This window comes from Eleutherodactylus coqui, chromosome 12, assembly GCF_035609145.1.
Source record: "Eleutherodactylus coqui strain aEleCoq1 chromosome 12, aEleCoq1.hap1, whole genome shotgun sequence".
Lineage (NCBI taxonomy): Eukaryota > Metazoa > Chordata > Amphibia > Anura > Eleutherodactylidae > Eleutherodactylus > Eleutherodactylus coqui.
In genome coordinates, this window is record NC_089848.1 from 16921745 (window position 1) to 16935106 (window position 13362).

General features: G+C 47.0%; 1 protein-coding gene across 1 annotated transcript in view; it reads right to left on the minus strand.

Annotated features, from left to right (window-relative positions):
- Positions 1 to 705: 705 nt before the first annotated feature.
- The window catches only part of AOAH (acyloxyacyl hydrolase), a 110403-nt gene continuing 97746 nt past the window's right edge, over positions 706 to 13362 (minus strand). Inside the window, exons 13-14 of the mRNA XM_066585465.1 lie at positions 12743 to 12819; positions 706 to 834 (exon numbers count right to left, since the gene is read on the minus strand). Of these exons, the coding sequence (XP_066441562.1) occupies positions 706 to 834; positions 12743 to 12819 (206 nt within the window). The remainder of the gene's footprint in view (positions 835 to 12742; positions 12820 to 13362) is intronic.

Sequence of the window (13362 nt, forward strand, 5' to 3'; positions counted from 1 at the left end):
GTTGTCCCGCGCCGAAACGGGTTTTTTTTTCTTCAATAGGCCCCCCGTTCGGCGCGCGACAAACACAAGGGATGGGTTAAAAAAAAAAAAAAAAACAGTTTAGTACTTACCCGAATCCCCGCTCTGCGGCGACTTCTTTCTTACCTTCGCAAGATGGCTGCCGGGATCTTCACCCACGATGCACCGCGGGTCTTCTCCCATGGTGCACCGTGGGCTCTGTGCGGTCCATTGCCGATTCCAGCCTCCTGATTGGCTGGAATCGGCACACGTGACGGGGCGGAGCTACGTGGACCAGCTCTCCGGCACGAGCGGCCCCATTCACCAGGGAGAAGACCGGACTGCGCAAGCGCGTCTAATCGGGCGATTAGACGCTGAAATTAGACGGCACCATGGCGACGCGGACGCTAGCAACGGAACAGGTAAGTGAATAACTTCTGTATGGCTCATAATTAATGCACAATGTACATTACAAAGTGCATTAATATGACCATACAGAAGTGTATAACCCCACTTGCTTTCGCGGGACAACCCCTTTAAATACTTTTTAATTATAAAGCAGGCTAACGCAGAAAAACAATTTCCTGGACAAAACCCTTGAGCGATGATTTGGTACCCTACTATTACTGGTATGCTTTGGTTAACAGATAATGTTAATGTACAGCGTTAAAGTAAATTGAAATGTCCGGTACTGGAAGCCCGTAATCATCAATGTTCACCTTGATCTCCAAATCGTCTTATAATTTCTTCATTGAAAGGATTCTGTTTTCCAAAAATATGTGGCTGTTTTTGTATTATTTCCTCCCATATCAGAACTGCTCCAATAGCAGATGCAACCTAGAATGAAATAGAGTATATGACATTCTATTTTTTTGTTTTGTTTTCACTAGTCCTGTTAAGCAACAGCATATCCCCTTTTAAACCCTTTCCAATCTAATTTGTATCCTGGTTTTCCTAGAGGGATAACTTTCTGCGCTATATGCTGGCTGAAGCCAGTACTGCATGAGGTGACATGTTGGATAGGCTCCGACAGCAGAGAGGCTGGCAATATACAGTAAGAGAACCCCAACGGATATATTCTTACATCGGAGCTGTACAGCCTTAAATCATAATGTCTTCAAAGGTCAGACAGTGGATTGGAAAGGGTTAAATGCCTCAACCACCCTCTTATTACACACACAGGATATATCCTCAGAACGGACTAAAAGTCAATTAAATGGCTTCCTTTATTTGTACCCGGTGCAACACAGATTTTAGTTTTCATGGTAGTTCTGAACAAACTAGTTTAAGTAAGAAATCTGATTAAAGGCATTTTAGTCTTAGAGCTGAACAGTAAGAAGATACATTTTCCTGTAGTATTTATTATCCTGAAGAATCCTCTACGTGATACTGTAACAGCCACCCTTATATGTTCTTCCATTTTTGGTTAGTAAATGGGTTGTGGATCTATCCAAATGCATCTTTGTCCAACTGCAGGCAGCAGAATTGGGAGAGATCACTGAACTCTATTCTGCACCAGTTCTCCCCAGAATACGTACACCCTTATCCACAGGAATCATCCCATCACTTCTCAAACTCCTAATTGGTTTTCATACCGGTAGTAGCCTGGAGCCTAATGAAGGCCACCGAGTCTCCCCTCTTTGTACTCATGTTAGGCCCTGCTAGAGGCATAATACACTGCAATACAGAAGAACTGCAATGTATATATATCACCAGTCAAAAGTTTGAACACATTTTTCTTCTTTTAATTTCCAGCTTTTATTGAAACATTTTCAAAAATTTAAATAATACAAAAGTATGCAGTAACGGCACACGTAAGATTGCTGATAGGACAAAGCTGTAGCGATAAAATATGCTCTAATAGAATCTAAAGAGAATAAACCTAAAAGACATTAAAGAAATTCATAAAAATAGGTAAAATAAAAGCCAATAGCCATGGCTTCCAGCCAAAAGGGGGATGAAACTAAACAAGACAAAATAGAAACGTGCACTTACAATTAGACCATCTAAGTCCAAATACAAATGAAAGAGTAAATACCTCTGAGATCATTTTGGGATTTGTAAAAGGCGCTTGGAGTGTCCTAGAGGGGCAAGTCGGAGGAGGACCCAGGGGAAGAGTAATTTATCAAACATTCCTATTGAGGATTACATTTATCAGTAACATTTAGGCACATTGCCAACCTTTCCTCCATGCTACGATCAAATTGGAGTAAGTTGCATAGTTCCTGAAGAGTAAGGCCAGATTTATTTGACCATATTTTTGCGCAATAAGCAGTGACTAGAACCCATTGATTGCAAAGGATTCGTTCACAAGCACGTATTTTGTGTGTGGAAATTCTGTCATGCAAAAAAATATGCAGCATGTTCTACTTTCCTGCACATTTGCAGAGAGAAATAGAATATTTGGAACCAATTAGACTAATTGGCCATTTCAACGGCTGGGACCGTGCGTGCACAAACACAACGCTCTATCCGTAAATTCGCATACACCTGTGTGAATCCGGCCTACATGGTGAGGGTTACTTCCAAGTTCTAGTGAAAACTAATCTAGCAGCCAGGATTATGTGGCCTATCGTAGAGTTAGGGCTCCAACCCACTTGCGTTTTTTTTTTACGCATTATAGCTTGCCTTTTTTTCATGCTATATGGGCTCCTGCACACTTGTGTTTTTTTTCACGCGTTATAGTTTGCCTTTTTTTCATGCTATATTGCTGCTTTTTTTTCACGCGATTGTCAATGGGACTTTCTAATGTTAAAAACGCTTTGCAAGTTGGTGCGTTTTTAACATTAGAAAGTCCCATTGACAATCGCGTGAAAAAAAGCAGCAATATAGCATAAAAAAAAGGGAAGCTATAACGCATGAAAAAAACGCAAGTGTGCAGGAGCCCATATGGCATGAAAAAAAAGCAAGCTATAACGCGTGAAAACAGAGCAAGTGGGTTGGAGCCCTTAAGAGCAGCAGGGAATGCTGAAGATGATTCTGGCTGAGAGTTATCAATGAATGGAACAGGTTACCATGGGAGGTGGTGAGTTATTCAATGGAAGTGTTCAAACAAAGGCTGGACAAATATCTGTCTGGGATGATTTAGTGAATCCTGCACTGAGCAGGAGGTTGGACCCGATGACCCTGGAGGTCCATTCCAACTCTACTATTCTATGATTCTATGCTGATTGGTCGGGGCCTCACTGGAACGGGAGGTTGAATGGAACGCTGGTAGCACAAGCGCACTGAGGCTCTATTCATTTTCAGTGGGACTGTGGAGATATCCGAGTGGCAAGCAATTGAGTATTTCCATCAGCTGCATTGAAATTAATGGTGCATTAACCGCGCATGCTCGGCTAGCGCTCCATTCATTTTGACGTCACTGCAGGAAAACGGGACCTTCATTCTTGAAATTGGTGGAGGTCTCATAGCACTTGTTGGCTGTTTTTCCTTCACTCTGTTCAACTCGTCCCAAGCCATCTCAATTGGATCTAGGTTGGGTGGTTGTGGAGGCCACGTCATCTGACACAGCACTCAGTCACTCTCCTTCTTTGTAATACAGTCCTTATATAGACTATAGAGGGGAAATCCACAGAGTTTTATGCATATACCCCTGGACAGTAGCCCTTAAAGTGTGATTGTTTTAAAATAGGGTGGAATCTCTGCTTATTTGTATTTATTTGTGTTTTATATCAAGTCACAGTGGCCTCATAGCTTATATATTGTAGCTATATTTGTCTTTCCTAGAGGTTAATACATTATGCTGAGTCGGTATAATGACGGATTACATTGTTAAATTTAAAAACAGAAATGGTTTGGAGATTGAACACAATACCGGTGTCTTACACGGGTGAGGAATTAGGGTGAATGCAGACGGAGCGGAAGTTTAGCGGTGAGATTTCCTGCAGAATTTCCACCCGTGCACGCTGCCATAGGATTGCATAAGTTTATGCATTCCTAGGCAGACAGCCATGATTTGACCGCGTAAAAACTTGCGCGGTAAACAAATTGCGGCATGTCCTATTTCTGTGCAAGCCTCGCAGAGGCGCGCACAGAGGCATCACGGCTGATGCGCTTGCTCTGCGCATGTGCGGCAGCCGCAAATAGCAGAACGGAGACAAGACGCAGGGAGGAGGTAAGCCGCGGGTCAGTACAGAGGCACTGGTTGCATCCTGCTGCGAGAATTCTTGCAGCCGGATCTGACCTGGCCGTCTGCATTCAACCATAAGAGTGGGAGTAAATGGGTTTTCCAAGTTATTTATTTTATGTTCCCCCTTCCCAAGACTATATAAAAAAAATGTATTCACCACAGCACCTCACTGCTATTGCAGCAGTCCAGTGCTGCGGCACCTGTCACGTGGGCTTCTAATATAGAGGTCCCGAAGCAAGTTTATGAGACATCACTGATGATGTTCCTGACTGCCTGATAATTGGCTACAGTGGTCACGTGGGTAAACAACCACAGACGCAGAGGACGGAGCACTGGTACGGGACACAGCGGGAGCAGGGAGAGTTGAGTATATAGCTATTTGTTATTTTAGTGTATGCAGAAAGGTTTCACAGATTAACTATAACTCTGACAACTCCTTTAATTAAAATACATTGGAATTGGGGGGCGTGGCTTGACCGATGGAGAGTCAGGAGAGCCTGTGCTTCTGTCCCCCCACAGCATAAAACTCTGATAAAACGGCATCCAAAGTCTAAAATTATCACCCATTACCTACCATGGTGAGGAAGAAGAGGGGCACAAGTTTCAGCACGACCAGGCAGGAGGATTCCGGGCCCCTGGATCGTTATACCACCGCCAGCGGAGACCGCCACGGGCGGGAAACGGCCCACAGCAGAACTGGTGGAGGAGAGAAGGGGACGAGCCGAGGAATCCGAAGATTCGGACTAGGCCAAAAGACCTCCGGACACCGTCCCCCGTGCTCACGACGCCAGCGCCCGAGCGAACAGCGGACCCACGCGGAAGCAAGATGGCGCCGGAAGAGTCAGCACTGCAACACCAGAGCGCCATAGCTGCAGAAGACCTCTGCACCTCGAAGCCGATGTGCATCGGCCCCCCGCCACAAAAAGAACCCTACTCGCCGCCATCGGGGACTGGCCAGTCCCCACCGCCGGAGCTGCGAAGCCGGAGGGTCCTACTGGAAGTACGGGCCCGGCTGCCATCTTCCCTGACCACCGTCCCGGAAGTGAAGGGAGACCGGGGCGCGATGGCGCGAAGAGTCCCAACAGGAGCCTCCGACAGCCAGAGAGCACTGAGGTACAGGGAAGAGAGAGACCAGATTACCCCCCTCACCCCTAGGGAGACCAGGCCAGCCTCTAGGGGCCCGACATTTTTGTAGGGGGGAGTAACGAGGCGCTGGGGCAGCCATACTTTCCCCAGGAGCCCACAATGGAGGGAGAAGAGGAGTGGGCAGCCTCCCCTGGACCCCCAGTCGTGACACGGGGCGACAGCGGCAGAAAAGAGAGTGCAGATACTGATCCTACTGCCCCCAAACCAACAAATAAGGGACCCTCACAAGGGCCGGCTCCCTGCACCGGAGACTACAGGGAGAAGTATCCTACTTATGCCCATGCAACCAAGCCTCCGCAGGGCAAAACAGAAGCCTGACAAGCACCCCAAAACAATGGTGTACCACCAGCTAGGGAGCAAGTCCCCCATACAATCTAACGAACCCTCGACTGACAATTGGGACTGGAAGGAACATCTTAGATCCATCCCCACCAAAGGGGACTTCGACAACCTTTTTGCCCAATTTGCCTCGTCTCAAAAATCAGCATTAGAATCCCTACAAAGAGAAATCCAACAGATGGGACACCGATTAAGAGAAACGGAAGAAACACAAGAACAAGTACTTCAACACGTAAATGAACACAATATTTTATGCGAACATGCCAATCTGATCTCAGAACTCACTACCCACCTGGATGACATCGAGAATCGCCACAGGCGCAACAACTTAAGGATCAGGGGCCTAAGCGAAGAGATAGATGGCAAACAACTCGAGACCTGGGCGCATAAGTGCTTCGGAGATCTTTTGAACAGACCCCCAAACGACCCGGTTGAGATCGACAGAATACACAGGGCCCTGGGTCCGAGATCGACAGATCCTGAAAGACCAAGAGATGTAGTGTGCAGGATCCACTTCTACAAAGAGAAGGAAGAGATCATGCGCCAGATCAGATCTAAAGGCCCGATAAAAGTACGAGACAGAAATCTTTTGATACTATCTGACTTGTCTAGAAGAACATTACAACAGCGCCGGGCGCTTCGACCCATACTAGCAATTCTGAGAAAAAGGAATCCCATACCGATGGGGATATCCATTTCAGCTGGTGGCTGGCACAGGGAATGAGACAGCCATTATCAGATCTTTGGGAGACCTTCCTAGATTCCTCACAGTCCTAAAACTTCCAATGATCTCGCTTCCGGAATGGCATAGAACAAGTACCCCAACACTAGCCCCCCCCCCCCAAAGGTCTGTGGCAAACAGTGCACCCAAACCGTAGAAGGCCAAACAACAAGGACAGAGTCCCATCACCATGAGATCCCTCCCCTTGAGAAGAGGAAGGACCCTCAGGTGACAGAAAATCTCTTGGAAACTGGCAGAATCCTCATGGGGACACTACCCGTCGAAATCCCAGCCTGCTGTCATCCCCTCCATTGACAAACAGGAGGGAATTCTACGGGACTCTGAGTTCAAGACCCGTTCATGGACTGCCACCCTTTGAGAAAAACCCCCTTGCCTGACGCACTACTACTGCAGCAGCAGAGCTCCCCCCACTCAAGTGCCTTATCCTGTACATCGGACACTCGTCCTATCTACCGAACTTTGCCCAACTACGACTACCAGCTACTGAGCCCCCCCCGGCTCATCCCACGGGGAGTTTTTTCCTCCCCTCTGCCAACATCCCCTGCTGCTGCTGCCGCCGCTCTCCCCCCTCGTTCCTTCTTTTCTCTTTCTTTTTTTCCCCCTCCTCCCTCCTTCTCATCTCTTCTTACACTTTTTAAAGGTTTGGATGCCCACCAGATAGTTTTTCTTCCACTTGCCGTGGGAGAATGCAGCCGCGACTGAGAGACTTGACCCGACTCAGCCGCCCCCCACTAGGGACTGCAGCAATCCCCTGCTGCGAAGACGTCAGTCATTTGCAAGTTAATGTGTGACACCACCTACGGTTTAAAGATTGTAATGTTCATGTTGTTAATAGGTGCATCCGTATCACCCTGTCTTCCCCCCCCCCCCCCACTACCTTCAATTCCAGGTACTGTTCACGAGGGGGATCACATCCCAGGACACTCACTGGCCATCACCCCAACTACCTATCAAGCCCAAATGGCCTGATTAACGTTATGCTCTTTTAACACAAAAGGGCTCAACTATCCCAACAAACGCAATCAGGTGCTGTACAGACTCCACAAGAAGCGAGTCATGGTCGCTATGCTTCAAGAGACGCACTTCCCATACTCTGGTCTCCCGGATTGTGGTAGAAACAAATTTTACCCCTTATGATTTCATTCCACTCACCCGGAGAGTGAAACTTGTGGAGTCTCTATAGTATTTCATAAATCAGTAACTCCTGTGGTTCTATCACAGGAAAGGGACGAGGAGGGGAGGTACATGTTCCTAAAAGTCTCCATTTGCAATAAAATATACACGATTGCTAACGTGTACTTCCCTAATCAAGGACAAGTGGGCTTCGCCTCCAGAGCTCTCGGGCTTCGCGGACGGAACTCCGGTCATACTGGGCGGTGACTTTAATATGTGCATGGACCCCCGACTAGATTCATCCACAGGACACTCCGCGCTCTCAAGAATGGCCATTCGCAAAGTCCAGAGAATTCTAGTGAGTATGGACCCGATAGACCTCTGGTGCATCCTCCATCCGGGTAAGCGAGACTATAGTTTTCACTCTGTGGCACATAACTCTTATAGTAGAATTGACTATATATTTATATCACATGGCTTGCTCGATGGGGCCCCTCAATGTTCCCTTGACATACTATTGTGGTCTGACCACTCCCCAGTGCTTGCATCCCTGGGCTCGGGGAACCCGGAGTTGAGGACACCCACGTGGCGCCTCAACGACAATCTACTTAAAGATGCTGTTTGTATGAATGACGTTAAAAAAATCTATTAAAAATTTCAAGCTAGACCATGAATCGGACCCCACGTCTGCCACATTAAAATGGGAAACGCTAAAATGTGTCCTGAGGGGTGTGTTCATCTCACACGGCACGAGGATCAAAAAAGAGCAAACTGCTCGACTCACCCAATTAATAAGAGACCTCAACCAGAAAGAAATGTCAAATAAGGCCCAGCCGACCACCACCCTCCAAACGGAAATCTCAGAAATCTGACATAAAATCCTAGAGATCCTCAACCAAAAAGCCCTCTGCAGAAGGGACAAGTTCAAAGCGGGTTATTATGAGTATGGAGATAAAAGCGGTAGATGGTTAGCCAGAGCTCTAAATCCCAGAACGTCCCACCCACATATACACTCCATCAACTCCTCGGAGGGTAAACGAATCCACGCCCCTATAGGATCAAGTGGGATTCGTCCCAGGGAGGGAAGCAAGAGACAATTCTGTTAAAACCCTGTCCTTGATCAACCGGGCCAGGAAAAGAGGACTCCCACTCTGTCTGCTATCTGTCGACGCTGAAAAAGCGTTCGACAGAATCAGCTGGAGTTATCTGGAAGCGACCCTCGGGAAGCTGGGACTGGGACCCAGAGCTCTGTTTTGGATATTGGCACTAAATCACAACCCCTCGGCCCGGGTCAGGGTCAACAGTAATTTGTCCGCTCCCTTCCAGATTAAAAACGGCACACGACAGGGGTGTCCCCTATCTCCAATTCTGTACATACTAGTGATGGAGACCCTCGCCAATGCCATTAGAAACAACCCCTCAATACGAGGGATGCAGGTCGGGAAGGAGGAGCATAAAATCTCACTCTTTGCGGACGACCTCCTGGTGTATGTCACCGAACCCCGAGTAGGTCTCCCCAACATCATACGAGAATTTTCTGTCTTTGGAAAACTAAGCAACTAGAAAGTCAACGCACAAAAATCGGTGATCCTCAACGTTTCCATGCCTCAACATGCTGTCGTCGAACTGTCCACAGCTTTCCCCTTACTCTGGAAACATGACAAATATCTAGGGATTCAGATTCTGTCGGACCCGTCCTCAATATACGAGTTAAATTATAAACCTCTCCTACTAACCCTGAAAAAGGACGTGGAGAAGTGGGAAGTAACCCCACTATCTTGATTGGAAGGATGTCCACGATTAAGATGGACATTCTCCCTAGGATCTTATATGTTTTTCAGACTGCGCCATGTAGTCCTCCAAAAGTCTTCTTCGATAGATTGCGTAGTCTAATTCTCCAATTTGTATGGAAGGGAGGCTCCAGGAGACTCAGCCACAAGAGCCTAACCAAACAGAAAGAGAAAGGGGGAGTGGGACTCCCTGACTTACGTCTTTATCATAAAGCGACAATAGGGACTCTCATACTAGACCTTTTTCACCATAAGTCAGATAAAATATGGGTACAAATTGAGAATGAAAGCAACGCCTTTGAGACAAGGGGGTGTTTTGGGTTCCAGGACGGGTGAAAAGAGAAAGGATAGAGGCCTCGACCCTAATGAACACACTCATGACGGCCTGGCAAGGGGGATGCAGGATGTCGGTCCCAGGGTTTCTCACCCCACTTGCCGGAAATCCACAACTTCCAGCAACACAGTTCACACGCAGTCAGGGGTTCTTACCACTGGGAGCGGAGGCTAGGGTAGGGGAGGTGCTAGAGTCGGGGAGTCTACGTGACGTGGTGGACATGGGTGGGACACGGGATTTACCCCTGGGCTCATGGATGCAATTTCTTCAGGTCCGCAGTTACCTGGGGAAGATAAAACCCACCCAAGGTTGGAACATGAACTTTACCCCCTTTGAGAAGCTATGCTGTGCCTCGGAGACACCCCGGCATACCATCTCGTTACTCTATAATCAATTATTAGTGGAGCGACTAGATGATCACCGTCCCAGATGGCTAGGGGCATGGGAGGAGGCCCGGGGCTGGCCAGTCCCCGGGGAGCTCTGGACCAGAGCATTCCAGCTCACCCATAAGATGTCTATAGAGAGTAAGCTCCAGGAGTTAAATTTCAAAATATTATCAAGATGGTACATGACCCCGGAGAGACTACACACCTTCTTTCCCTCGACCCCAACACCTGTTGGCGCTGCCAGGTGGGAGTAGGTTTGATGATCCACATCTGGTGGGACTGCCCCATGGTAGCGCCCATTTGGCAAGACATGAAAAGTTTATATGAGAGTGTATGCAGAGAACCCTTGACCTTAACACCTGAGTTGGCACTCTTGTCCATCTCCCCCACCCCAAATCACTTAAAAAAGGTCTCCTAAAATTCTTCATTATGGCAACGCGACTAGTGATACCTAACTTCTGGAAGCAGAGCCAGGAGATACCCAGATGTGCATGGGTGGGGGCGATGGACAAAATAGCTCGGATGGAGAGGCTGAGGCTATCCGACAACCCACAGGGCTATGACAGTTACTACCGTGGTTAGACATTCGTAACACACCCCTATTCTCCAGATGGCTGCAAACCGGCTCATGTGTGTAAGCCATATAGATTCCTGCAAATGCCAACAAGATCGAATTCCCACACTGTCCATACCCCCTATCCTACTCCCCCTATCCCCTAATGTTTATGTATGTAACAAAGCACAATTTACGTAAGATTTCTTTATTTATCAGAGAGGTTTATTAGTACACATAACATGTTATCTTTGTCTATTTCTGTGGTAACAAGGCATTTCCTCATTGTAATTGTTTTACACAAAATGTTAAAATTCTTGTGTCGCTCCTCCCTCTCCTGGCATCTGCCAGACGCCCCCGCACTATTCAGTTGCTGACTTCTAGGTAGAATTATCATGTGATAGCTCATGGTGTCTGGTTCCCGGCTGCAGCGATCATGTGTGCTTGTCACAAGATCACTACCCAGAAGTCAGTGGGTGAATAGTGCAGGCGTGGACTACTGACACTAGTAGTGGGAGGAGAAACACAGGTGAGTATAACATTTTTTTTTTGGAATTTCAATGCATTTCAACAAGGGCCAATCCATTCTGCAGGGGCCAAACAGAAAATGTGAGTATATTGCTTATATAGCACTATTACTAGGGGGTGGTGGGGGCGCTTGAGAGGCACTGCTACTGAATAGGGCCTTATGAAAGGCATTATTATTGAGTGGGGGTTAGTGAGGGGCATTATTACTGATTGGGGTCCCGTAACAGGATTATCACTGGCTGAGAGCTTGCGAGGAGCACTAAGTCTCAATGTGAGCCTGTGAGGGGCATTAATACTTAATAACGAACCTATGTGAAGCATTATTACCGATAGCGAACCTGGAAAGGGATTATTTCTAATTGGAAACTAATGGGGGCATTATTACTAAATGGAGGCCTGCGACGGGAATTAATTCTGAATGAGGGCCTGTTAGGGGCATTAATACTGGTTGGCAGCCTGTTAGGGGGAATTATTACAGGGTGGGAGCCTGCAATGGTAATTAATACTGAATAATGTGGCATTGATACTGAGTGGCAGCCTGTGGGAGGCTGTAAGTGGATTATTACTGATTGGGGGCCAGTGCAGGGCATTAATAATGGTTGGGGCCTGTGCGTGGAATTTTTACTGTGTGGGGGCCTACCAGCATCTCGTGACTACATTTGTCATGGTCACTATTCACCGTAGCATCTAGTGTGTTAAATAATAGGGATCAGAGTCTTTCTGATCTTGGCCATTACAGCAAGAGCTCAGCTGTCAGTAAACACAGGGATCATGCTGGCGCAGGGCACACGACATAAATGTCCATCATAGCAGCTAAAGACCAACCAGTCTATGATGTTCATATATATCATGGGGGCTTAATAGGTAAGAAATAGTCGGCACCTTTATGTGACCTCCAGTTTTAACATGTTCTGTGCTTCATAGAAAATTTACTGCGGTGAGCTATATACGCCACATAGGCTCCTCCTCTCCTACTACCCTTCCTGGCTGCAGGTGGCAAATTGCTGACCCCTACCTACTTGTACTCTCCCCACTTGCTGCTGGTTTGGGCCCACCAACAACATGGGGCCACTTTGTAATTTTTTCCCAGGGCCACTATGGATTCCCAATCTGCCCCTCTCTGAAGGAAGCATAAAGTAGTAGCAGACAGGCTCATCCTAGCAGTCTATCACTAATATGTGAATATGCAGTGGTTTTGGAGATCTCACAGTTTAATTGTTGCAGCATGATGTCAGGGGTGTAAAGTATTCATGTGATGCAGGCACCCAACCCTCATACTTGCCCACTTGCCACTGATTGACAGCTTTCTACTTATGCACCGTAATGACAAGAGAGCTGTCAGTCATCAGTGGAAAGGTGTATCTGCATCTCATGAACATCTCATTAGTGAAAGGCGCCTTAATCAGTGCAGCAGTCACTACTTTGCTTCCCATACACAGCTGATATAGAACAGCTGATCATCTGATATGTATTGTGGCCTCCTGACTCTCCACAGATGGCAGATATTGAGGGAGATAAGCATTTGACTGTTGGAACTGTCTGATCCTTTTGTTCTCAGGAGATAAGACGCTGCCAGAGCTATCTAGTAGCGACCTTCTTCTTTTTACTACATACGAAAAGCATTAGATGATGTATTTAATTGGGCATGCATAATGTACTTATAATCACATATCATCTAGTACCTGATTGGGATGAAATCCATCTACTGGTTCCAGCAGATCCCACTGGTTTCCTCCTAAATGTTCCCATTTTGCACTCACTGATGGAGAAAAAAAAATAAATGTAATTATAAATGATGCTTGCTGAGATATTTCATGAACAACTAAGGCTTCCTGTCCACTGGCGTAGCAATAGCTGCCATCGGGAACAGGTAAGAGCTGACAGCTCTCCGCGCTCAGCCTATCTGACAAATAGGCTCATCGCGGCTAATCGCAGCATGCTGCTATTTAAGTCCCACGCGCAGTGAATCGCTATGATTCTGCACTCGTGGACAGCGGGACTGCACCTTCCATAGTAGTCTATGGAAAGCGTTCACTGCGTTTCCCGCTGCCGGATTATCGCTGTGGAAAATGCAGTGAAAAAGCGCCTGTGGACAGGTAGCCAAAATGAAACTGTTTTTTAAATATTTCTGAAATAAAGAATCAGTTTTATAAACAAGATACCCTCAACTACTTGCAGTATTACGGACCCTTCAGTGTGTCTTGGAGGTCAAGTGACACGTTTCTCGTAATAGAAATCCACATGGCTACATGCAGATCTGTTACGGATTTCAATCCGTTCATTGAAAGGAGATCCATGGTGA